A 26,464-nucleotide genomic window follows, 5' to 3' on the forward strand; every position below is an offset into this window, starting at 1 on the left:
AAAGAGTCAAACCTTGTCCAGGCACCAGTCCACCTTGATAAAGGCCAGGTACACCCACACCTGCCACAGCCAATGAGAAGACACCCATGTTTAAATATATGTGAGGGATCAACAGCAGTGTTGACGGTGAACATTTAGATGTCCGAAAACCACAAAAAGAAAAATAAGCCAAATGGGAAGCGGAAAATGCTTACACATTGAGCCTTTGCCTGGTTGATACAAATTGAATTCACCTCTATAACTAAATGAATTATACTGTATACACTGATAGCTCACCTTCATCGAAATTTATTTCAGCAATGTAAAAATGCCTTTACATTTAATATATTATCAGGGGAATTCTCTTTTGAAAGAATGTTGATTTGCTGTTTTCTAAGGCGACATTTGACAAGACTCAGTATAATCCTTTGCTTTTATGTACAACACTGTGCAAAAGTCTTGAGCCTCCCATCAGGTCTTTATACGATATTTTGCTTCTAAGGCACTTTCTTGTTATGTTTTTAAAGCAGGGAATACTTCTTCATCTTTCATTTTCAGTTCACGTCTTGCACCTGACTGTTTTCAGAGGAATGTTTTTTGTTTTTTAAAGCACCTAATCACCTATGAACTGCCCAAGCAGAAAGAAGTCCTTAATTCAATGAATGAATCAGTGCAGTGTGTAGCAAACAATCAATTTTAAAATGTATCTTTAGGGACTTTGTTACTATCACCCGTCACAGAAACACTCAATACATTCCCATTTCTTTAGCTGAATTTGTAAAATCAAATTTCTAAAGACAACACAACTTGTATTTTTACAGCAACTAAGTGATTCTCAAAGAGCTACTAACTGAAAACTTGGCATGTGTCAGCATGGTGTGCAGTGTGTCCTTAAACAGTGAGGAAACTGGACAAGTGGAAGACAAAGACAAAGAAGACAAAAAAAGAACCAGCAGACCTAAAACTTTATCTACAGCAGATGAACAGCAACTGGAAGTCATGTCTGGTGACGTCTTTTGAGATATGATGTTTACTGAGAAAAGACTGACGTATGCTAAACTACACAAGAACTGGGCTGGTCTTATATGGAGTAATAATTCAAAATAAGACATTTTTGGTTCAGGTCAGGAGAACACAGGTTTGGAACTGCTTTTCAGCCAGTGGGGTTGGGAATCTTGTTAAACCTTATGAAATTATCAAAGCAGAAGAGTCTGATTTTGATCCACTGTGCAATACCATCTGGAAAATGTCTGACTGGGAATGGCTTCATTTGGCTTCATGACAGTGATCCCCAAATTACTGCTAAGGCAGGAGAAGCATATGTGAATAGAAAAACAAATAATGAAGTATTATCAGTCATGGATTGGCTTCTCAGAGCCCAAACCTCAACATTATTTAACATTAATCATCTTGACAGAGAATGGAACAAAAGCGAGCCAACATCCAGAGGAGAGCTCTGAATGTCCTTCAGAACTATTTCTGAAGGTTACTTTTAAATTACAAGAAATTACAAGAAATTTTGACTAAGAGTTCAGGCTGTGCCAAAGTATAAAGCTGGACATACCACAACTGACTTTCAAGATCTCTGTGTTTTTACGCTATATCCTGTATTTTCATGTATGTTTGGACATGTTTTAATAAATTACTGCGCATGTTTCACATTTTATTAGCAAAATATAAAGAAACGAGTGGTAACGCAAGACTTTTGCACACTACTGTCTATATAAGCTTTTCTGGGTTTTTTTTGCAGATTTATATGTTTTGTTGGTAAATATTTTTGATGTGGCTGCACTGCCTGGTGGGCTGCATCCTGTCTGTCTTCACTCTGAGTTTATTGTTGAGTCTACAAAACCTGGCACTTTGGCAGCTTTTTTTCCTGCGCCACCACCTCCAGGAAGGCCGGTCTGAGGAATAACAGGTGCTGAAAAAAAATAAAGAAAAGAAGCCATAATATTATTTTGCTTAAAGAAAGGAGTGTGAAAAAGACACAGTGTCCAGAACACACACATCCTGGCCAAACTGGGATTTCTGCCCCTTCACACAGATGACTCCTTTCTTTCTTACTATTATATATTAGAAAATGTATTATATACAATCTATTCTAGTGAGTACCTAACAAAAGTAAGACTGGCTTTCAATTTTACTCGAGAAATCAGAGCTAAAATAAAATGAAAAAAAATTAGAAAAGGTGGAAAATGATATTAGGTGTGTGCCTTGCCTCCACCAGGCAGTCCAGGTCCAGTTCCAGTGACTCCAGGACCTCCTCCTCCTCCAACCCCTGTTCATATGCAGACATAAACATACATTTGAAGTCACGTTCAGTTCAGTGTTAGTCTTTGACACCAATAAGATGCTTTGTACCACTGTACAGTTGTACATCCCAACACCACTAGAGGGCCCTGTGCCACTAAAGATGAGCAATGAGTCGCTTTGTGGCTTGTGGCAGGTCCGCTTGCTGGTCAGCGGTAATGAGAGCAGCTAATCTGGGCCTTGCAGTTTATCATCACCCCCGTGACCAAAAGCAACATGGCTTTTGACTTTTGCTTTAATCAGAAACGGCAGCCAGCATGCATGGCATTTTCCTCACTTCATCAAATGCCTCATTTCGCTGGCTAACCCCTCCTGCAGGAAATGAGCTGTCAGCTTCACTTTCAAGGGAGCTTGGCAGCTGGATAAAACACAATGGTTTATTTGGTTAATTTTTTTTTTATCTTAAAGTCCACACACTTTATTGGACAGACATTGCGCACTGCCTGTAAGTATGCGTTCTGGGGGAACTGGTGAGGCAAACTCTGGCAAGGGAATGTTTTGTTTTATCTGTGCTCTTTCAGAGGAAGGACCTGTTATTTTCAGTGTCATGAAAACAATACAGACTGATTCTTGCCATTGCCAATCAATACTTAACGGTAGGCTCTGTGCCATAGTCAAGTCTTGGCCATGATTGAGCCCTCTTGACTTCATTTTTAATCAGCTGTACTAATTTAAGGCAAATCATGTGTCTGAATACAGCACAGACTTTCAGGTCAGGCCAGGCTCTGCTGAGGTTCACACTGTCTAAGGTTTGCAAGTACATGCTAAAAATGTACGCATGTTTGCCAAACTGTGTTTCCATGCCGAGTTACCATTAATGTGAAACATTCACTTTGGCTTTCTCCTAACATTTGAGCATGCAGATCTTTCAGAGTTCAAAACGCTTCAGTCAGTGTCAGTCTGGTCTGTACAGTAGTCTGTCAACGGGCCAAAACATGAGTTTGCCTCCTGCACCTGTGAGCAGGACAACCAGAACTTCAGATGCACTTCAGATCCATGCAGGAGCCTCATGCACTCCACACTGTATATAAATGCCACTTGTTTTGCACATATTCAACTCTGTATATTTTATATATTTTATTATTATTATTATTATTTTATTTTATTTTTTTACTATTTAATTTGTAAAAATGTGTATACACACACACACACACACACACACACACACACACACACACACACACACACACACACACACACACACACACACACGTAGGAAAATATTTAGTATACACATCCAGAAATGCATACACTATTATATATTGTACATATATTTATTAGTTTCAGGTTGGCCATTCTTGTATTTTGCTCGTTTGTGTTGTTGTGTTTGCACATCTCTGTTGCTTGTGGGGCTCGCACACAAGAATTTCACTCGCATGTGCTGTGCCAGTGTGCCTGCACATGTGATGTGACAATAAAAAGTGATTTGATTTGATTTGATTTGATCTGTGAATGCGTGTTGTTTTTTTGTTTAGTGGACAGAACCTAACAGATTACAGTGACATCGGTAATGTCAGTTTACAATTATCCAAACCAAAACAGATTTAACATAAGAGGGAGGCAATGTTTCTGTTTAACAACAAGCTTTCACATGGCAGACAAGCTCATTCCACCTCTGCAGGAATGTCTCACTGTAATCCTGGAAGTTACTTCAGACCTTAAAGTCCTGAGGCATTTTTAGACCTCAGATATCAGGACTGAATTTCAAAAGAAGCATAATATCGCTTCAGTAATCAAAACAAGTAATTGAAACATAAACGGTGTCTCGTTCCAACAGCCAATATCCCATAATCATATCTGATGAACCTCCAGTTTCCACTGCACTTAATGAGAAATCAAGGAAAAATTGTTCGCTGATGCCGTCACTCTTTTATTAGCCGCCGATGACATTTTCTGCCCTGCATTTTACCGCTTTTAGCAGCCTTTGATCCAGCTCCCGGATAGTAGCCCCCATAGCCACCTAAGCGACACAAGAGGTTAAAGGTTAGTGAGTTTTTGCCCCTGTGTTTAACATACACATAGCTGTTCTAGTTTCAGCTCACCTCCTCCATAGCCTCCAGGCCCCAGGCCGCCACCTCCTAGATTTCCATATCCTGGATGATAAAAAAGTGACAGTTCACAAACGGACTGAAGTGTGTAGATGATAACAAATTAAAGAAAAGCACACAGTTTTCTTTCAATGTGGCTATAATGAGTTAGATGTGGTTTACCCAGCAGTAGTTACTCCTAAAGAAAAATAAGCCATCACTCAAACATTTTCCAAGACCTGTGAGTACAGCGCACCATACAGTAAAAAAAATAAATGTCATGGCATAAGATATAATGTCATGTGTGCCCAATTAAATCTGATTGAAAACACTTGTGTGTATGTTTTTAGAGCCAAGGACTTTACTTTGGGTACATGGGATAAAGCTGACCCCAACTGGCTAAAACGCATGAGAGAAATACCATAAAAAAAATTGGTTCCCTATCTGGTTATGTTTAATTCTAAACACTGGATGGAGCAGTCTGCACTTTTTGAGCCCCTAAATACCCAAACTAATCTTTTTGGCTTCACTTGACACATGAATAAAGCCACATCCCTGCGAGCAGACAGGAACAAACAATGTGAGAAGAACGTGGGGAAAGAGCAAAAGAAAAAATGCTCGCCACCTGCCTATTGATCATAAGAGACTAGATTAGTATTAAAAAAGCTCCAGAAAACAGATTCTGCTTTGCCTTAGCTCTGACTCTTAAGAAAGCATATTTAGAAAATTCAACACTGGAAAGTACAGTCAGACAAAGGTTTAGATTGCTTGAATTTAGTGGCTTTAAATCATTGGGAAAAAAGGTAATTTAATAGATTATAAAATCCCTGCTTAACTTTATATGTTAGATTTCTTAAGATACAAAACATGCTATAATTTAAACAGAAAGAAGAAGAAGAAAAAAACCCCCTCAAGATGGTGTAATTTTATTCACATCTAGATGCATTATGTTGAACTTAAGTATCTCCAGACAACTGCCAAAGTGATAAATGCCTATTACTTGGCGTTAACATATGGGAATGGATGTTTTAAAACATGTTAGGAACATTAATGTCAGAGCTGTATTCCACAGAGTTGAATTAAAAGAAGCTGTGAGTTAACCAAATTCTTTTATCAGAGACAAACAGGTCGGAGTAATGACTGTTTTCGAAACCAGAAGAAATTTGGATGCTGCCAATGGGCTAGTCGACCAAGGAATTTATTTTCATCAACGCTTGTATGCCAAAAAATAATCTCGGGGTGAGAACGAGTAAGCATAGGAAATGAGCTGAGTGAGGGGGGAGAGAAGGCGAGATTCGGAGTGGAGGGCGGGAGGTCTGGTGTCGGTCCAGCAAGCCGCGGGGTGCAGGTAATGATACTGACAAAGGGTGGGAAATGTGCAGCGAGAGACAGAGGGGAAGATGGAGAGTAAAGTTTCATGACTGAGTCAAAACAAATGTGGGCATCGGCCTTGCAAAGGGTTTGGCAACTAGACTTAGCATGCAATATGAGTCCAAAGGCTAAGCTGAGCGTCCTTGTGATAATTCATCTCCTTCAACGCTTTCAGCTTGATTCCCCTCGATTGCTCAACCATCCCCAGCCACACCTTGAAGTAATCAATTCTTATATAAATCTCTCTGATCCTGGGCTTTCCTTTTCCCAATGTGTCTTCGGCTGACACGAGGAATTATTTGTCTCGAGCTTATCAGTAAGCAATGCACACCAGAAATGTTAAAGAACTGGCATAAAAATGGAAGCGTTAAAGGTCTGGTTTGATGTGTTCCTTTACACTAAGAGCACTGGACTGTCTCACTGGCCAATCTGAGGCATGTTTGTAGGTGTGAGATTACAGCAAGAGGAGGCTTTCGCATGTTAGTGGGGACCAAAGACTTGAAAAGAGTGAAGACAGGTAGGACCCTGGAGGTTTTTAGCTTATTCATCCATCATCTGGCCCACCTGTGCTCGCACATGCACAGCCCAACCTGGCAGCGGTTTTAAAGGTTGTCCAGCATCTGCCAGGTTGAGCTCAACTGTCTGATTGAGATCATGAGACACAATCCAGACACACAGAATACTTCTGTGTGTGTGTGTGTGTGTGTGTGTGTGTGTGTGTGTGTGTGTGTGTGTGTGTGTGTGTGTGTGTGTGTGTGTGTGTGTGTGTGTGTGTGTGTGTGTGAGCGAGAGGGTATGAGTGCAGGCCTTGGGCAGAGGCAAAGTTTAGAGAAGAAAGAAAAGAAGAAACGCTTCGTTTTCTGTAATTCTGACATCACTGGAGCGTAGGAAAATACAATGCTTTACAGTTTTAAAAAAGCTACCCTGGAGGTTGTGTATGTTTGAGCTCAAAGAGAGAGGACACGCTAACAAAATCTGGACTTTTGGCAGTTTGGCATTCATCCACTGATTGTGTCTTTGGGAGATGGAGGGTTGAGTTTTGTACAAAAGCCCTCTGTTTAGCTATATTTACACCATCTTGTGAGTCCAAACAAGCAGGCTTTTGTTGGACTACTACTATTACAGCACGTCAGCTCACACAAATAGACCCGACTTAGCTCACGCATTAGCGGGAGTCCACACCATTGCTGTTTGCTGTCATGGTCTGCACACTTGGAAAGCCTGCACCGTTACCCTGATATCAAATCATCATTTTTCTTTGGTGCCGCTCCAAATATTTGGCTGATTACTGTCAAGCTGAAGGACTTCTGTACATTAATACAGCTCTGAATTTTCTCAGTGACTCTCGAGTCGTAATAAAAAGCTCGAGAGACTACTTGAAACCCCAATTGCATTTGGACCTTAGACAAAAGAACCCAAAGAAGGCCTGTGCTCTAAACGGCACAGAAACCCAATACAACACAGGAGGGAGGACTGGGGGCCAAGTAAACTGGAAGGTAAGTGATGCGGCGCAGCAGTGCATCAAAGTTTCCTCCATTTAGATACCTTGAAAAAAAGAAATGTGACAGAAACACTGTTTGCCAGCCAGTTTCCATTGAGAAAAGACCCCTGGCTCTGAGCTGTGAAGTGGCAAGTGCACAAACAGGTTGTTGAGGTGAAATCTGCTGTGCTGCGGTTATGAATAATTGAGCATTGCCTAGCAATGGTGGGTGATTAATTTGCCGTCGCTTGTTTAAAAATGATTTCACTGTGGGTACATGAGTTTAAAGCTTCTCCGGCAAAGAAGAGGGAATCTTGTTTTTCAATGGAATGAAAACGTGACGAAGGACAGGCAGCCATGCCTCCTGCAGATAGCTATTTAAACCGAAGACTTACGCTGGATTAAAACTGGCCAGACAGTGTGGCTAGTACTTTCAGTCACCAGTCATGTTCTCAAACACAAGTCCAGAACAAGTGATGGATGTGAGCCAGTGTGAACAAAAATATCTGGTTTCAATCTCTGCACTGAAACGTCTTGCTCATTCTCCGTTGGGGTTAGGTAAGGTAATTCTCTGTTTCGGGACCAGAGGAATACAAGAGACATTAATCAAAACAATATTTTCGGCGCACAGTCTTTTTCTGTTACCGTTCCTCTGTCGGTTTAACCATCCTTGTCTCTTTCCTCTCACTCTTTCCTCTCCAGTTGGTGTCTAAGGGCTTGTGCAGACCAGACATGAGGTGTTAATAGCAGCAAATGGAGAAAGCCAAACATGAGAAGCGAGAGAAATATTTGCTCGCTCCTTTCCATCCCCTCCATTTTCCTCCCCCTTTCTCCCCTCTCATTCTCTCTCGCTCTCTGCTTTGTGAACCAGCTGGGTCTGGTGAAGGGTTTAATTTAAGAGAGCAAAGAATTCCATGGCAGAGATCCACTGTAACTGACGGCAGACGCGAGGAGAGCAGACTTCGGAGCTGGAGCACTGGAATGTCCAGGAAATTTTTGGGACTTGTTTCTCATTGTATTCTTGGTTTCAGGTCATATTTAATTAGGGAAGCTTCATAAGAACAAGTGGTTAATTCACAAGGGGAGGTTATTGTACTGTAACTCATACACATCTTTAATACTGTTATCTGACTTGGAAGCCAGTGCTGGTATGCAAAAAATGGCTAATCAAACAAACATGTGAAGAGTAGAGTAGCTGCAAGAAGCACAAAGACGTGCTACAGCATAATACAAATGCTGTAATTTTCTGTAATGTGATGGAAAATCTTTATGAAGATAAACTTCCTCTTCAAGAGCCCAGGGGACTCAGTGCTTTACTGTGACTGACAGGCAGATTCTGCTGTTCAGCTGTGGTCCCATATAAATTTTCACTTTGAAAGTTAAGCCCATCATTTTGTCCTTCACTGTCATGACAGCAGATTTTTATCAGTATCAAATTATCACACAGTTTTGCTTCCAAGTTGGTGGATAAGTTGCATTCTTACAAGGTGACGCAGGACAAGCTGAATGGAAGCAAGAGTCACGTGACGTGCGATGGTGATTCCAGATCGCGTGAGACATGTGGACACACTGAAGCTCCCCCTTTGCTTCCTCTTCTTCCCCCCTCCCTCAATTTTGACCTCCCCTGCTCTTGGTCACCTCAAGATTTGGTTGTGCTGTCAGTCACGGACATGCGGTGCTGTGAGAGGCAGGACGAGTCACATGTTGGACTAATTAAGTATTCACACAGTCACACCGCTACACACAAAGTCTTTCCCTCGCTGGCTGATGTGAGCTTGCCGACTTTGGCGGGAAGCCTTATATTGTTTTTGCTTTTCCTTTTCCATGGAGTCATTGACACGATCAATGAGAGGTCCCAAAGCCTGATCCTGCCTCTCTGCCAAATGACCCCAAGTGCAAAACTGTCAAAAATCCTACAGACAAACAGGGAAAAGGTCTTGTTATTGTCTTGTTCTCTGACATCTGTGCTTGCTGTTACCGTGTGCAAGCACACTCTCACACCATCCAGGTTGAGATCAGTGTTACGTGTCAGTAAGTTGGTACGAGTGGCAATTATTCACTTTTATAAGGGAGCTTTGCATCATACTAAAAAATTAAAAGGGGATATTTGGCGGTGGGCACCTACAGTGCAAGAAAAACTTTGGGTATCTTTGGAGAGCCTCACAAACCCACACACTTGGGCGCTGAGCAACTCTTGCGAACGGCTTCAAATTAAGGGCAACTGTAAAAGTCACCATTACACTTTCTTTGGATTTAAAGCAGCATCGCTGTGCCAAACCAGGCTGCCATGCCCACTGACGTCTGCGGCAGTCTGAACCCACCAGCACGAGTCTTTTCAAGCCTCTCACCTCTGCAAACACGCATTATTTCAAGCACATCTGTCCAAAAGACCATTATTCCCATGTCTTAATTTACACCATGTTAATTTTCGACTCCACGCATTACACAATATCCACTGAGCCTCTGATGTAATTGTTTATACTAGAGTCATATAGAGCAGAACACGCTATGCTATAGGCTTTCAAGTTGACCTGACATGTCTCCTGCTTCCTTGTTTGTGTGTGAGTGGAGAGGCTCTGCTCTTCTCCTTTTTATCCACTTCTAAAGGAATGTCACAGTTGCTCTGCCAACACTAAGCCCCTGAATGTGTCTGAAGAGTATCTCTAACTCAGAGCTCATACCATTGCTCATTTTGTAGCTTGGCACACACACACACACTCCCAGAATGTACTGTAAAGACATGCAGACAAGGCAGAAACAAACCACAGGCATTAGATCGAGCAGCAAAGCACGGAGTACATGTGCTCGGAGAGGATGAAGTTTTAGGGGGGGAAAAAAAAAGCTCATTTGTGATCAGTGGGTTCCATGTGCAGGGAGGTTCAATTGTGCAAATTATGCATGGTGTAAGAAAATCAGTCAACAAATGCAGCCTGTGGCCATGGTATGTAAAGTTGGCCAAGTGCGTTTCCTCTCCCAGATGGTCCACATATGCATCTAACTGCCATTCCACTGAATGCTTTTCTGACAACAGAGGGCCGAGAGGGGAGGCTAGTGCTCAACAGGTCGGCTCGGCTCATAACATGCAAATTAAAACATTGACGATGGATTCCTCGAGTCAGCCTTAAAAGCATTTTCCAAGTTCCTCTGTCGTTATGAAAAAGGCTGCTATCACCGCTCAGCCACGAGAGGCATTTCATTATGACAAACTGTATGGGATACTCTACAAAGGAAAGCAAGCAAAGGAAGATAAACTGTCACTGACGGTGGGAAAGCTGTTTACTAAATAGCACGTTACAAATATGCAGAGGCATTGCTGCATGAACTAATGCGTTAGGATACCTACGAAGCCTCAAGGGCCAAAGCTGAAGTCATTCAGAACCCATTTATCATCCCAGGTTACTCAAGCCCGGCACTGGGCCTGATTGAGAAATCCAAGAGTGACATTTCACAGGGGTGAGATAATTTCTGCGACTCCCATTATTTGAAATTAGGAGCACTTTAATGAATGAGCAAACCTGCACTGGGAGGACAAGACATCAGCACCAGAACACTTTTGCAGTGACTTTTTTTAAAATGACACATGTGGAGTCACAACATTTTTAAGGCCCTGCATCAGACCTGAGCATAGACGTGAGCTGTGTATGTATCAATCACCCACCACTCTTTTGATGATGCCGTGTGATGCATGATCCTTTATACCCACCAAGACTGGAATGCATACAGTAAACTTTCCAAACAAATAATCTCCTCTTAATGGCCCTTTAAATTCTTCAAACCCAACTCACAGCAACAGCGCTGTAAATGCTTACTCTTAAACAAATCTACTAAACAGGCCCTCGGCTCTCACAGACTTCACCCTGTCTTCATAAGCTCTTACTAAAACAACAGAAAGAAATTTCTCTATCACTACATAAATAACGCTTTGGCTGTGCAGCCAGATGGACAAGTACAGTTGCATGTTGCCGACCTGCTGGCAAAGGGAGCGTCAGAAGAGGTTGTGAGAAGTATCGTCATGGGACAGTTGCTCAACCAACAAAGCGGAGACGGACAAGATGCATCGGTAGTAACGTTCCCAGGAAAATAACCGTGCAAACAAAATACAAAACTGGCCAGTGAGGGCCTGAGGAGATATTACTAAAGCAGAGAGAAAGTACTTTATAATTGCATGTGGGGAAATACCACAGTTAGAAACAGTGATGTGTGGAACGCCTGACTGATTAGGCACCAATGAAAATTAATAAAGAGCTTCTTATCAAGCTTTAATCCAATATAAATGTAATTCTTGAGATGAATTCGGGAGGACATCAACAATTGGTGACGTAATCCAAGAAAAATTGTCTGGGAGACAACAGGCATTTGCAATGCGAACAAATAAGCCGTGTTGGCTGTGTGCATATTGGGTGGGCTGAGTCCAGTGTGGGGGTGATATCAGAAAGTTTCCGTTGCAGACAGTTTATTTTCCAAGATCTTGAACGCTTGACGCAGAGAGCCGGTGGAGGGCAGATTAAATGGACTAAGAGGAAAGATAGTTGAGTAAGAATAGAGAAAAGTCCATAATTCACATTTTTCCTGCATAAACAAGTGTGTCTATTATGTGCTGAAAGGGATGCCGAATGCCTCCAAACCGATGTCAGAATACATATTCGCTATTTGTGTGTGTTTGTGTCGGCGCGCACACATGCGGTCGCTCTCGTAATTGCGCACATATGAAGATGATAAACATATTTACATACAATCATAGTCATGCATATTCACATGCAGATGCTTCCAGTCTCTGACAGCTCAGAGGACAGGTCTGAGCTGCGGTAATGAAAGCCACATGTGCTCCAGGAGACTAAACATCCTCAGAGCTCATCTTCTTTTGGCTAAACACTTTAATCCTCACCTCAATCTATCAGTCTCCTTTCTCTCACAGAGCTCTCTCGGTATGTGTGCAATGCGAATGAATGCGCATATAATTCTCTGCGCGGCAGTGAGAGGTGGTGTACGCGTATGACATATATACGGCATGTCCGCATGAGTTATCGGTCCTTTCCGTTCTCCTTGCTTTAGCCTGTCTCTCGTCTGTCCTCCCCGTGTCCACTGCACGCTTCAATTTCTCTGCCTTTCCTGCTTTTGAAGAAGACAAGTTCACTTGGTGCGTCTTCAAACAATGGCCGCGATATGAACCAGAAGATGAGCAGGAAAAGAAAAGCAGGTGTACTTCTGCTTTTTAAATCCTAGAAAGATTAACTGAAAAAAGAAATTCTGAGTTTTTAGGTGAAAAAAAAAAGAAGTGCGTGTGTTGAAATAACTGTTTTCTTACGAATTACAGGGGCTTTTTTTCCCCCAGTGATGGTATTAAAGTGAATATCTTCATTTATTTCAGATTTTCACAAACAGTCTAAAGTGCTGCGAACACTCAAGCCCACCACCTGCATGTATTTTCTGCAATCAGCAGCCACAACTCTCTGCTGGCCTGCTGCCACGCAGGTCCATATGACTGCCAAAACAACTCAGAGACATGTTTCTGTGTGGACCAAAATGTTACATGTATCTCAAATTTTCCGAGGAGGATTTTTGACTACATTTTCCAATACTTTTCATCATCATGTTTCAGTGGAAGAGCCACAGAAAAGGCGAGACTCTTTACACTCAGCTGCCAGTTTTTTCCAGTACGCTTATCTATTCATAAACGGCTCTGCAACAAATCCCGCTGCGCCTTCGCAAAGACTTTTTGGAGACTTCATGTTGTAATGCTGAGTTGTACTACACTGCAGTTGCATCACAAGGTTAAGCCGAGCAGTGGGCTTACATTACCAGGCTCACAATATCAATTTCCGTCTTTCTTTGTGGTTGGATGGCAGTTGGCAGAGCTTACTCAGAAACTCAGTGTACTCAGCTGTCCTGAATAGCACAGAGACTGTTCAGCGACAGCTTTCCTAAAAGCTAGTGTCGGACTTTCTTACAGAGAAGTGACACCTGATGCCTACTTGTCTTCTCCTGAGATGTTAATTTCTTCAGATTTGCGACTTGCTGCCAGCCAGCCATTAGTTTTTTCCTTTAGTCGTTGCTATTTGCTCACACATACCTATTTTATAACATTATGAGCCTAGAAACTAATAAAAGCCCGACTGCCACTGATGCTTTCGACAGACAAGCTATACACGAGCAGTATTTCATCCATCTGCTGTATGAGATCTATAGTCTGTTAAATTGCTTACAGATCCCAATGGCTCATATACGTTTTCATTGCTCAAAGGCCGAGGCTCGCTTTTGTCAGCTTCTGACAGCGTTAGAAAATGAAGACAGACAACATGTTGTCTATGATCTTCAGTGTTTATTAATCTTGGAGAGTCCACTGGTAGGCTGAGTGTAAACACATTGCAGCTCTCCCACACAGACACATCTTTTCTCAAGCTAAAACAGACCATTGTAATCGTACAAAGAAATTACACCAACAGCAAAAACAGTAACCTCTATGTTTCTCATTAACTGCGTTCACGTTGCCTGAAAGTGACAAGAGGCTGGTTGGCGAGAGCCAAGTTTCAGCAATAACGCTATGAGTATTGATTCCACCTTCGCTTGAGGCAGCACAAGAAAAGGGCTCCAACAGCTGTTCATAAGGAGAAAGTTCCTCCTTCCACCTTTCATTGTATTGTCAGAGCTGGATGCTGACAGACTTCACAATTAGTGTAACATTTACAAGGTCTTGCATGAGTTACGCTGCAATTCACTGCAGTCACGCTACTCACATAGCCAGCTGCTGTTCTCCATTACTGCAAAGGCAAGGTGCATATCTGAGGAATGCAATATCACTGCTTGACTTCATCAGAAGAATGAATGGCAGCTCTTGTTATGTGAGCATGCATCTGAGATTAGCTGACCAGTGTTTGCATTTGTGTGTCCTTAGAAAGACAATCCTGCTCTTAATATTGAAGATTAATGAAAAACTAAAAACATGTCAGTGAATTTTCACGTGATAGTTGCATGTTCTCTCTGCAGCACAAGCCTGCAGACACTGACCAATGGGATGGATTCTACCTGCCGCTGTGTGAGTCTTACTTACAGGTGAACTGTAGATATACATTTGTGTATTAATGGAGGCTTCATGCTTGTAAGGCTTCAGGCAATATTCCTCTGATGGAAAGGAAAGCAGCTCTGATGGAAACCAACATTCAAAGCTTTGTGAACAGCCATGAAGCGGAACATATTACTGCTCCCCTGAGACTTTAAGTCTTCTTTTCCATTTAAAAAAAGCGTCTTAGCTAAACCCCAGTAATGCACTGTGAGTATTTTCCATACAACAAAGATTAGTATGGATTCAGAGCGGAGCACTGATCTAAAACAAACACGAAAGGAGCTTTTTAAAACATTTCTCACTTCCCTTTTTCTCACCAATTTAATTCCTGCCGTGTACACGGTGAGGAAGAGAGGGGTCTTAAATGCACACAAAAGCGCAATATTTCTCCAGTAATGCTCTGCTGCGCCCGGCCAAAGTCAACTTCCACCAAATGCTGGATATTAGGTCATTTTCACAAAAGTGCTTTCCAGCTTCTCTGGTTGGAGGGTGAGGGTGTGGCACTCCAGAGGGACCCCGCTCCATGTGTTATCAGGACTATAGAACCATTGCTTGGTCCCTTATCTTTCTAAACACAGAGAGGTAGGCTGCGATTGTATCAGCGGTGCTTGGGGGAAATTAAATGATGGCTAAATTTACTAGAGCACCAATGCGGTGCAGACTAAAATACAGCAAAGGAAAATATTTATTGTACAGTATCGGAGAGAAGGGCTGTGGTAAATTTCAACACGGAGGTTTCCAGATATTGTGAGGGTCCAGCTTTACAATAACATTAATCAGTGCTCTGGCACCACTGCTTGGCAGGCGTTGATAGCTGTTTGCACTCTGCCAATCATCACTCCTTAATCCTTTTCATGCAGCAGAGGTAGAGAAATCTGTATGTATGATCCCACCCAGTCAGGATTCCCCAGAGAGATGCCAACCCCACCACCACAAAAAACCCCAGGGCTGATAAGGACAACCTGCTGACACCCGATCAATAGACTGTCTCTTTAAGGACTGGGTGGGTAAAGGTAATGCAGACCATAGAGTGACTAGAGTTCCTTCCTTTCAAGACCGTCCAACATGGTGTAAAATCTCCTTGTTATTGCAATACTGCATCATGTGGAAACAGAGCAAAAATAGTGGGTTCAAAATATTTTGTGAAAGTGTAGATTAGTGTTAACTCCATGTAAAAATCAGAGTCTGTTTTAATATCAGTAAAACGATAGAATAAAAACCACAATAACACTAAAAAAATGTTCCAGCTTACCTGGTTTAGGGGCTTTTCCACCTTGTCCTGTTGAAGTCAAAGCAAACATAATATGCGAGGACTGTGTGATTATCTGATTGTGACATAATTTGTTAAACTGTTTTAACACAAACGGACAGCTATGACTTAAGATGCCGAAATGCTTTGCCTGATTATGTGTAATGACAGCGGCTCCTAAAGGGAGGTGCATTGCTGGTCGACAGCTAAATCAATTAAGCGCAGTTGCTTCATACCTGCTGGCAATCCTGCAATGACCTGGCCACCTGCCCCTGGCACGAATAGGCCTCGGCCTCCACCTCCTCCTGCATAACCTCCTGACAGAAACAGCAGATGATGACAAAAGTGATGACAACATTAATGATAGGCTGATCACGGTCGCACTGCTGTGTTTGTTTCTGTAACGATCTCGTGTCATGTCGTCATTTTGTCTTCATCGTTACTATTTGGAGATGGCTGTTAATTATCACGGTAATCATTGTTAAAGACCATATAAGAGAAAACTCATAATGCCTTCCAGCAAACAGGCTTATTAAAAGCGGTCAGCCCTCAAACACATTGTTTTACTCCCTCAGCAATATCCCTTGGATTTAATTAATCTTAGCTTGTGGTGGCGTGATAAGGAAGTCTCACCAGTTGTTTCCCCTTGATCCGGCCGAACCAAATCCGAGCGTTGACAGGGAAATTTGTCTCAAGGACTGCAGTCTGTTTCTTATGGAACTAATGTTACACTGTTGCATGCTTAATGTTGTAAACTTAACGTGCGCATAGCCCTCAAATAGCATTAGCATAAAATATAGCAAAAAAATGAAAAAGGTGCACAAGGTCAAACTTGTTCAGCAAATGGGAGCTGAAGCCCTGCCAGGGCACTACACAGGGTGTGTAAAGCTGCTGCTAAAATTGTGTGTGTGAGTATCTGCTGCTGATGTGTGAAATGATAATCATCAGACTGAATACCTGTGCCTGCAATGACACTACTTTCTCGATTTATAGAAACTTACATGGAAAATATCGCTGATTTAGGCTGAGCCGAATGAAAGACTCTCTTCAAAGAGCGGCCTAGATGATGCTGAAGCTTATTAAAAATGTATAAATATTAATCAGTAGCTGGAAGACAATGAGTTAAACCAAGTTGAATTCATCATAAAATCGCCTTGATCCATGCACAGCTCCATGAGGCTAAAAAACAATTCTTCCAATATACATATTTGAAGAAGACTTTTATGATATAATTTTGTTTAATTTGTCCACATCACAGACAGAGACATGAATGCTCCGGTTCATGATAAACCAGATGCAATTCTTGAGAAGTTATTTTTATTTTTTGGGGGGGAAAAGTCATAAATCAAAAAATCTCTTCTACTCACCTGCAGCTTTAGCTGGTTTATAGCCCGCAGGGAACCCTCCAGCAGCCCCTAGTAAAATAACAGTCATACAACTATTGATTTATGGTTTGCCTACATGTAGTAAGGTAAATCACAGTTTATCATCATGCCAGCTGACTTGTGTCATAAGTTCTCTCAGGACACCAGGAGTGTCTTGTGGCATCTTCTGAGGGTTACTACATACTTGCATATAAGTTTTTATATCATGATGAAGCACGGTCACATAAGTCCGCTTGTGAGGCTCAAAATCTGTGTTCCTTTTCCAGAAATGACAATGCTGCACATGCATACATTAAGGTATATGTTATAAATCACTGAATGCATGTGCTTATACATTGATTGTATGCAGTCAAGTTTTGCACAGGACTCCGTGCAGTCTGGTGAAAAATCGAGTATGCCCCATGATTCGATAGCTTATAGACCCAACTTTAACAGCAATAACTTGAAGTAATCATTTTCAGTGTGACTTTATCAGCCCCTCACATCGTTGCAGAGGAATTTTGGCTCACTCTCCTGTACAAGGTTGCTTCAGTTCACTGAGGTTTGCAGGCATTTGTTTATGCGTGGCTCTATTAAGGTTCCACCACAGCATTTCAGTCAGGTTGAGGTCTGGATTTTGACTGGGTCATTGCAGCACCTTAATTTTTTTCTGCTTCAACCATTCTGTTGTAAATTTTTTGGGATCACTGTCCTGTTGCATGACCCAGTTTGAGCTAAGCTTTAACTGTTTGACAGATGGCCCCACATCTGACTCTAGAATACTTTGAGACAGAGGAGTTCAGGGTCGACTCTGTGACTTCAAGGTGCCCAAGTCCTGTGGCTACAAAATAAACCGAAATCATCCCCCCTGCACCACGGTGGTATGATGTGTTTGATATGCTGTGTTTGGTTTTCAGCAGACACTGCTGTGCGTTAGGGCCAAGCATTTCTACTTTGGCTCGAAGGAAATTGTTCCTGAAATCTTGTGGTTTGTTCAAATGCAGCTTTGCAAGCCTAAGCCATGCTGTCATGTTTATTTTAGAGAAAAGACGCTTTCTTCAGGCAACCTTTGGAAATGGTCACACTTCCTCATGATTAATTATACGCATTTGATTAGCAGCACCTGGCTCCTCCTTACCTTATTAATTCTTCTGGAGGCAGTAAGAGTGTGCTTTGACAGGACTGCATGAAGTCATGTGAAAACTTTCTTTTTCATATGAGTGTATATTTTTGAGTACATACAACAAGAGAAAAGGATGATTACATGTCACAAACATGCACATTTTCACCCTTGAAAGACTTTTTGGGTTAAATATTTACTCAGTTTCAGACTTTCCAGTTTATGCTTTTGACAGAAACAGACCCCTTAGGTTTCAGTTATAAGTAAGAACGTTAAATCTGTGTGAGCCACTTTCAGTCATTTGAATCATCAGTGCCAAGACTTAACTATCAACTCAGCTTTGAAGTTTGATGACAAAGCACTGCCAAGCAGAGTGCTATGTTTCTCGTATTCTTTTGCACATAATACTGCAAGTGTCTTTATTTTGAGTCAATTGCATGTTCACATTGCAGTGATTCTTATACTACTATTTCTTTTAGTTAAACTTCTGCTCCACGGTAGTTCAATGTACCTCTCATACCTTTTCTAAAGAGAAGCAGACTTTGTTTATAGTGGCTGCGTTCTGGATGTTTTTTTGTTTTTAAATTGTGCAGACACTGGGTGGATGCTCTTTTACCTGGAAAGAATCCAGTTCCTGTTCCACCGCCTCCTGGTCCTAACCCAGCACCAGGTGGTAGATACACACCTGGAGCACAGATCAGAAAAAGCAAGAAGTTATCTTCTATCACAAACACATGTGACACTAACTAGAAATATGGGCATGCAGCCATTTTTTTTTTAAAAAGCACATTGCTTCTAATAGCATTTCTAAACAAATAGCTCATTTATTGGACAAACACTCTTAAACACTTCCATCATCTGTGACCCATTTTAAGTCCACCCTCAAAACTCATCTGTTTAAAATTGCCTATTCTTAAATTTCTGTATGTTTTAACTTTTATCTTCTATTTTTATCATTGTGTATATTTCCAGTTTTTATCTGTTGTACAGTGTCCTTGGGTGCTTTGAAAGGCGCTATTTAAATAAAATGTATTATTATTATTATTATTATTATTATAAAGCAAAAATGGAATCCGTCCTTGGTATACACATCCGCCCCAGGTTGCAGAAATTAAATGAAACGTGCACACAGCCGCTGCAGCCGAATCCACAGTGAAAGGGAAACTATAACTTTGATGAGGAGAAAATTCAAATCGTTTTCATACTGATGAGGTACTGCAGTTGGAAACTTTCTTTCTGAATCCTACTGCACCACTCTGGATACCCACAACCCCCACCTGCATCCCCTAGCCTTATTTTTCGGCTGATTTTTGGCTGCAACTGTGAGTAACTCCTGAGATGGTCGTTCTGGATCCCAGACATGGTGGCCTCATGTGTGCAAGGAACAACAAGAGAAATAAAAAGAAATGGAGACTTAAAAAAAATGACTGCAGTTGTTCTGGGAGGACTAACAGCTAAATCCAACGGGACCGGTGAGCTAAAGCCAAAATTACAAGTAATATTTTTTGAGGGGAAAACCTGGTTTATATCACAAAAACACAATGTAAATGAGAGAATGTGGCTGTAAGACCACTATGTTTAATGGCTCTTATATGTGTTGGAAGGCAATTTAATTTAAAACACATGTCAAAGGCGTTCATGTGTTTATTAGAGAATACACTTTGAAAACTGGGCTTTCGGTTCCGTCCACTGGGTGAGGCCATTAGAAGAGGAACATTACAAGGTATTGCTGTCCAAGCTGGATGAATCGAAGTTCATCACACATGGCACAAAAAAACAAAACCAAAACCAAAACCAAAAAACCCAGCCCATGCATTTTATCGAGTACGCCAGATTGAAGAAAGCGCTAACAACCTGTGACATATTTTTGATTTGTGCAACTATTATCAGTTTTGCAGCTGAGGCTAATAAAGCAGTGCTAATCAGTGGGGGGAACTAGTGAAGTGCACAGTCCTAGAGGATGATGCAGGAACCACCTGGACTGGAAGAAGAAGATATTTTTTAACACACAGCTGGATTATTAAATTATGTATGAAAATCTTTAATTTAAATGTACTGATGCAGCTGTAAGTGGTTTGCAGTGAAGCTATGGACAATAGTGTCACACTCATTCGGATACTTTGCAACTGTGCTGATAGTTAAGGGATAAACACGATTTTTTATGATGAAGAGATAAAATGTTGTGTTGGGCAAAAAGTAATGCGTCAAGAAAGGTCTTATAACCCCTGTGGTTGTCTGCAGTGTAGGACAAATGATAGGGTCTCTCTTAACTTATCCTCGCTGGAAGGATCAGAGTGCTGGACTGATCACATTTCTTGAGGTTTGGCCTTACAGACTGAAACAAAAAAGTGCTTTGTAGTAATTTGAAATGCAGTGCACATGTTTGTCAGTCTCCATTAGTTTGCCCATGCCCGTGGCTCCATGGCATAGAGCTCAAGTGCAAGGCACTACACAGTGGACGCACAGTTATTGTTCTCAATCTTGCGCCTTCATTTAGCAATCAAAAGGAGGATTTCCTGTGCTGGCATTGTAAGTGAGGCAGGACGGACTGCGGGTCTGCTCCAGTTTTCCTCCTGCTTAGAATCCAGTCGTGCTACTGTACCACATCCACAGAGTGCACCGGGTTCACCAAGACCGTGCATCCAAATAAGGCACAAACTGACCTCTGCCAAGTGCCCTGACCTACGTCAATAAATTTGAAGATTTCTTCATGATTTTCTTAATCATCACCATCATCATGTGCTTATGTTCCTCATGAACTCAGCCAGGTCATGGGAATGTGTTGGAATGTGTGTGGAGGACAAGACTGACTCGGAGAGCAAGCAGGATTTAGACTGCACAGTCAAGTTTTCTGGGTGTTTGTGACGTGCATGGTGTTGAGAAAAGAAGACTGGTGGCCCCGCAAAAGCCCCTCTCCCCCTTTTTTTTTAAGAGTAAAAGCTAAAAGGTAATCATAACAAATATAATTTTATGTGTAGAAACCTTCTTGGTACAGGTTATCTCCACTGGAACAGAAGAAGTTGTGACAACTTCGGATAAATAAGAAGGGGAAAAGAAAATATTAATAAATTACTGGCTGCTGTGTAGGGAGAAATAAGCTTTCTTGGTATCAGTTAAATGTTAGTGACTGTTACAACCTAAATAGGGTGCACAGACTGTATTTTTTTCTGTAGGGTGCTCTGTGCATATTAAGAGGGTGATGATGTACATGCACTCACAGGAACCCTGGCAGCAATTTTGACTTGTCACCAGTTTCACTTTGGACTTGAATGTGGTCCAGCTGTGGGACTCTTAGTCAATGGTTTGTCAGTAAGCTAGTCATCAACAAAGTACAAAGTTCATTATCTGGGGACGAGATCCTGAGACTTCCTGTGGTATTTTGCATGCTAATCACAGAAGACGATGTTAAGATTAAAGCACAAAATTCTAGTTTTCTCTTCATAATGGAAGATGGAGCTTGCCTCAGTGTGGTTCACCACATTAAATAATTAAGCCTGCCAGCAGGAATAGCTATTGCTGCATCACTTTTGAGTGAAACATAAAGGAGCAACATTTAGAGCAATCACTCCACCCACCACAAAGGCAAAGACATAATAATTCGCCACTTTCACCTAACATGGTGTCTAAGGGCCTGCCAGATATGAATCACCCTTACGCCACATTTTGGAGGCAGGGGGACTGAAGACAAGCAATGAAACCTGTCAAGAGATGTCAAGAAAGTTTTTGATGTGGTGTAGCCAGTAAACTAGGCGACTCTGAGCTACACTTCAGTAGTTAACTTTGCAAAAAATAAAGACAGAGAAGGAAAAGAAGTCACTTTTGTACTGTCTGTAACCCTCAGGATAATTGCAAACATCCAAACCTCACATCCAAATCTACACAGACTGATCAGTCATAACATAAAACACAGCCTATTATCCTTATTTTCACCTCCATCATTTGATTCTTGGACTGTACGAGAGGATTTTTTTCATCATTTACACAATAATTCCTATCCTGAGGTTTTGGTGCACACAGCTTATCCACTGTCTGAAATAAGCTGGGTTTTTTTTTTTTTAGCACTTTAAGCAAACATTCTTCTGATTGGCTGCCTCTGATTAACAAAAGCGCAAGCGGGACTACTGTGTGAGATAGACCTCAAGCATAGTTTAGTCTGTCTGTGTAGGTTCTTAGTCATTCAAGTCATAGTAGTCTATGGAGTTTAGAAAGAAAGTGACTGGATGTTAATTAATTTTTATGGAAGCCTGTTTCCACCACAAAGAAAAAAAAGGATCCATAACTCGAAATTTTGAGAAATAGACTTAACTCGAAATTTCGACTTATTAACTCGAAAGTTTGTCTTACTAACTCAAAATTTTGGAAAAGTACCTTGAAATGTTGACTTACTTTTCTCAAAATTTTGATTTAATAATTCGAAATTTCGAGTTATTAAATCGAAATTCAGTAATCTACATGAATCACGTAATTTCTTTGTTACCCGGAAGCTGAAGCCCTCAGCTACAAATGCTACAGCTAAGGTACAAGTATTACAGCCAGTCATGAATGCACAAAGTGTGGCTTCACAAATGACGAATTCCTTGTGTTATTAGCTGAATCACATGGTGTTACTATCAGCAAACGTACTCTCGATCCGGCTTCGAGTGCGCATTCCACGTAGCTTACTGATGGGCAGAGCTTACTCGAAATTTCAAGTTAATTTTCTCAAAATTTCAAGTTGATAAGTTGAAATTTCGAGTTATGGATCGGGATGGGTATCGAAACCCGGTTCTTGTTGAGAACTGGTTCCCACTGTTTCAATTCCTTGGAATTGTTTGCCATTTTTGCAAACAATTCCCTTATCGATTCCAGTCGCCCCGAATAATGTCACCACGTTGCGGAGCGTCATTTACCTGGCAGGAAACATGGCGGCTCAAACGCTCAAAAGTTTGGTTATACTTTACGAGAACAGATGACAACAGGGCAACTTGCAATACTTGCAAAGTAGATATTTTCATTTAAGGGAGGAAACACTACGAATATGCAAAAGCATTTGCTCACAAAACACGCGATGACCTTAAATGTATGTCGTGTTTTTAATTCCGCTCCGGACTCGTGAATCTCAACCCAGCAGCAGCGGTAACGTTTGCACGTCCTCTCCCGTTAATGCGGCAGGTAAATAATCAACTAACAGTGCATATTATGTTAGCGCGATCTGCCTTATTACAAAACCTGCCATTACTATGCATTTAGGTGACCATGATGAGAGAGACAGAGTCTGGCTGGCTCAGATGCTGGCAGCTCTCGCTGCAGTCTACCGTTAGCGTCTCCTTGCAGGCCAGGATAGACAAATGTCACCGAGCAGTGACTAAGTTTGTGGTAAAAGCCTTGCACCCATTTGCCACAGCAGATGCCCCCGATTTTCGGTAAGTGAATGTGTTTAATTGTAGGCAGGGACATTACTGGATATTCTTGTGTAATTGCCACAGAACAATTTATGTTATACTTTGTTATTGCTACAGAAGAATATTTATTTTATTATTTTACATTTACAATTTTTTTCCTGGGGACCCTGTGACACCCCATTGAAGAGCCGTAGGCTGGATCTCTTAAGATCTCACTACTGGGTTTGTAAGGCCATGTTACTCCTAAATTTCTATCTTGTTCAAAGAGAAGATATAAAACAAAGTTCTAAGCTAATCGACCTTAGTGTTCTCCTTTTTTAAAAAGAATCAATAAAGAATCGAATCGTTAAACAGAATCAAAAATGGAATCGGAATCGTGAAAATCTTATCAATACCCATCCCTAGTTATGGATACTTTTTTTTTTAGTGGCGGAAATGGGCTTCCATACCTCTCAGCTAAGAGGCTTCTTCAGTTCTAAAACCAAATGGTGGATAGTCCCAGGTATTTATACCCTAGTGGGGATTGTCACTTTCCTAATGGGGAAAAGAGGATTTTTCACCAAACCCACATACACTCCTGTGCAATCCTCCAAGAGCTTCTCTGTGCATCGCTGGAGGAGTATGCTTCTGCTGATTGCTGTTCGGCTAACACTGGGGCCAGAACAGGGAAAAGAGCGACAAGAGAACTGGGAAAAAGCTTCAAAGATCTAAAAATTCACCACAGAAAAAAAACAATGGCTGCAGTGACCTCCAGTTTGCATGTCAACGTATCCCTGTGGAAGATACTGAACCTCATGTTGCTCGCCGATGCATCCACCAGAGCTTAGAAAAACAAATAGATGTAAAAAAAAAAGTGCTTGTATGAATGAGTGGAGTTCTCTGCAGCTCTGCCAGTCTAACAAAATGCTCACTAGGTTAATTGCTGATTCTACATTGGCCGTACTGTAGGTGTTGATGTCAGAGTGAGCGTGTGTCTTTGTGTTAGGCCTGTGTCAAATAAAGGACCTGATCTGAGGTTACCTAGCCTCTGGACCTATGACAGCATGAATAGGCTACAGCTAACTCATCACTCCTAGCTAAGGGAAAAACAGCTAATAAAAAAAGTTTTTGGATAATCAAATTGTGGAGTGGTCCCTCTTGCTGCCAAAACAACTCCCAGTCAGCATCATAGACAGGGGAGACAGGGGATCCATAGGGCTATCCTGCGCTCCCTGACACTGGGATATAGATTGTGGTGTGGGGCCTTTCTGGGTCCAGCTTTTTCTGATGTTTCTCACAGATGCTCAATTGGAAAGGGATTTGGAAGTTTGGAGGCCAGGTCAATGCAAGGACCTAAGATTCCCCAGCAGATCATTGTACTGCAGCAAAATGCTCAACATTATTCACTTCAGCTACAGGGACCCCTGTGAGTAGCTTAACACACAGTTCTAGACTGTGTTGGTGCATTTATGTATCCCATTACAACATGTAGTGTTCCTCACCCTGTCATGTGTTCTGTTATTTTAGTGATTGGCAACATTTCCTAGACTCCCTAAGAGAGGGACACGTTTCTTACAAAGGTGTCAGAAGTGTCATTAGTCAGATTTTTATTACTTTTTAAAATAGCCACTGTTTTATAAGACAGTTTCTTATCGGTAGCTCAAGGCGCACCACTTATTTTAAATGTTTGCTTCCAGTCTTATATAAATCACAGCCAAGTTGCAGCTGTGTGGAAAAGCTCAACCTCACATTATTTATATTTTTACATTATGCAAGGAAAATAATACTTTCTAAATTTGTGTATCAGCAATGAGGGTTGCTTCAAGCGTGAAAATCTTGTCAACACTTGACATTCAAACTCTGACGAGAGTTGATTATTTCGTTTCCAGGGAATTTGCATTTGGATTTACGGAGAACAAAGAGGACAATCTGTGAAAAGCCTGAAGGCTTAGATAGAAATCATTTTCACACGCGTCCACATATGTGGACGTAGTGTTTTGGGTTTGCCTAATTCCCTTGTTTTGAGTTTCATTAAAATGACGTAGTTCACTAGACACAAGCTAACAAGTGGAAAGGCCCACATCCAGATATGTTTAGCTTTGCCTAATGTCATGTTTTGAGTGTCAGCCTGGAAATTAAAAAGTGACATGTTTATCAGCTGTTCAGCTGGCAAGATAATTTATTTGATGTATTGCCTGAGCATCAAAACTGGCAGCAAAGCCTTCCATTGTAATTCATGAATTTATCACATATTATAGCCTAAGTGGAAAATGTACACTGGCTTACACACTTGATTTTTATGAGGATATGGGTTACTGGGCCCAAAAATAATGACTGGCTCGTAGTGAAGGTAGGAAATTGTAAGTCAGATCTTGTTTTGTTACTAAATCAAACCAAAGCCAATGACAGTTTTTTCCATAGTACCACCCAAGTTAATGGCAGTTTTTACAATTGCTCTTTGAAAGATCTTAGTCTTACTTCATTTACAACAAGCTGGGTGAGTAATGTGACATTTCCCTGACCCTGTGCTGTGGCTGTTTAATAATTGGTCTTTGGAGTTGATTGAGCAATTTGCCTGACTTGTGCATGAAAAGCACGCTTACGTGTGTGAGTACACACACACACACACACACACACACACACACACACACACACACACACACACACACACACACACACACACACGTGACCTCGTAAACAGTTAATGAAGGCATTCCCTTTGTAAAAGGCTTACAGAGCCATTACCATTGTGTTCACAGTGCATAGTTTGTGAAGTATTGGCAGATCTGGACAGTGTTTACATCACATTTACACGATTCTGCGCCTGTATTTCTATCGCTTTAGATAAAATTTCAAAATGTTTTGGCAAACTAGCAGCTGTTTGCTGTATTCACATCATGTATCCAAAACCGCTGTCCCAGAAGAGGAGGTTTGGTTCTCTCTTTATGGAAAGCTCTCGTAGCGCAACCCAAGGAGCACTGCAGTGAAGCAAACACTGCGGTTCCTGGCACTCTTACATCTCCTGTTATCAGACACATGACAGCTGGCCAATCAGTCAGTCATTCCACTATTTTTGCACTATTTTCCAAAGCATGTTGGAAAAATGTGAGAAGCAGTTCAGAAAATGAAAATTTTCAAAGTTAA

The 26,464-nt window shown here is 41.4% G+C and overlaps 1 protein-coding gene across 1 annotated transcript in view; it reads right to left on the reverse strand.

The window, feature by feature from the left end:
- Positions 1–26,464, reverse strand: part of elna (elastin a) — a 55,184-nt gene that overhangs the window by 23,214 nt on the left and 5,506 nt on the right. Inside the window, exons 2-10 of the mRNA XM_085370120.1 lie at positions 18,577–18,645; positions 16,844–16,891; positions 15,713–15,793; positions 15,480–15,506; positions 4,332–4,382; positions 4,199–4,249; positions 2,198–2,257; positions 1,832–1,900; positions 13–60 (exon numbers count right to left, since the gene is read on the reverse strand). Of these exons, the coding sequence (XP_085226246.1) occupies positions 13–60; positions 1,832–1,900; positions 2,198–2,257; positions 4,199–4,249; positions 4,332–4,382; positions 15,480–15,506; positions 15,713–15,793; positions 16,844–16,891; positions 18,577–18,645 (504 nt within the window). The remainder of the gene's footprint in view (positions 1–12; positions 61–1,831; positions 1,901–2,197; positions 2,258–4,198; positions 4,250–4,331; positions 4,383–15,479; positions 15,507–15,712; positions 15,794–16,843; positions 16,892–18,576; positions 18,646–26,464) is intronic.

This window comes from Diplotaxodon limnothrissa, linkage group LG14 (assembly GCF_057381915.1).
Source record: "Diplotaxodon limnothrissa isolate DT_005_m linkage group LG14, D_limnothrissa_male_GT1.1, whole genome shotgun sequence".
Lineage (NCBI taxonomy): Eukaryota > Metazoa > Chordata > Actinopteri > Cichliformes > Cichlidae > Diplotaxodon > Diplotaxodon limnothrissa.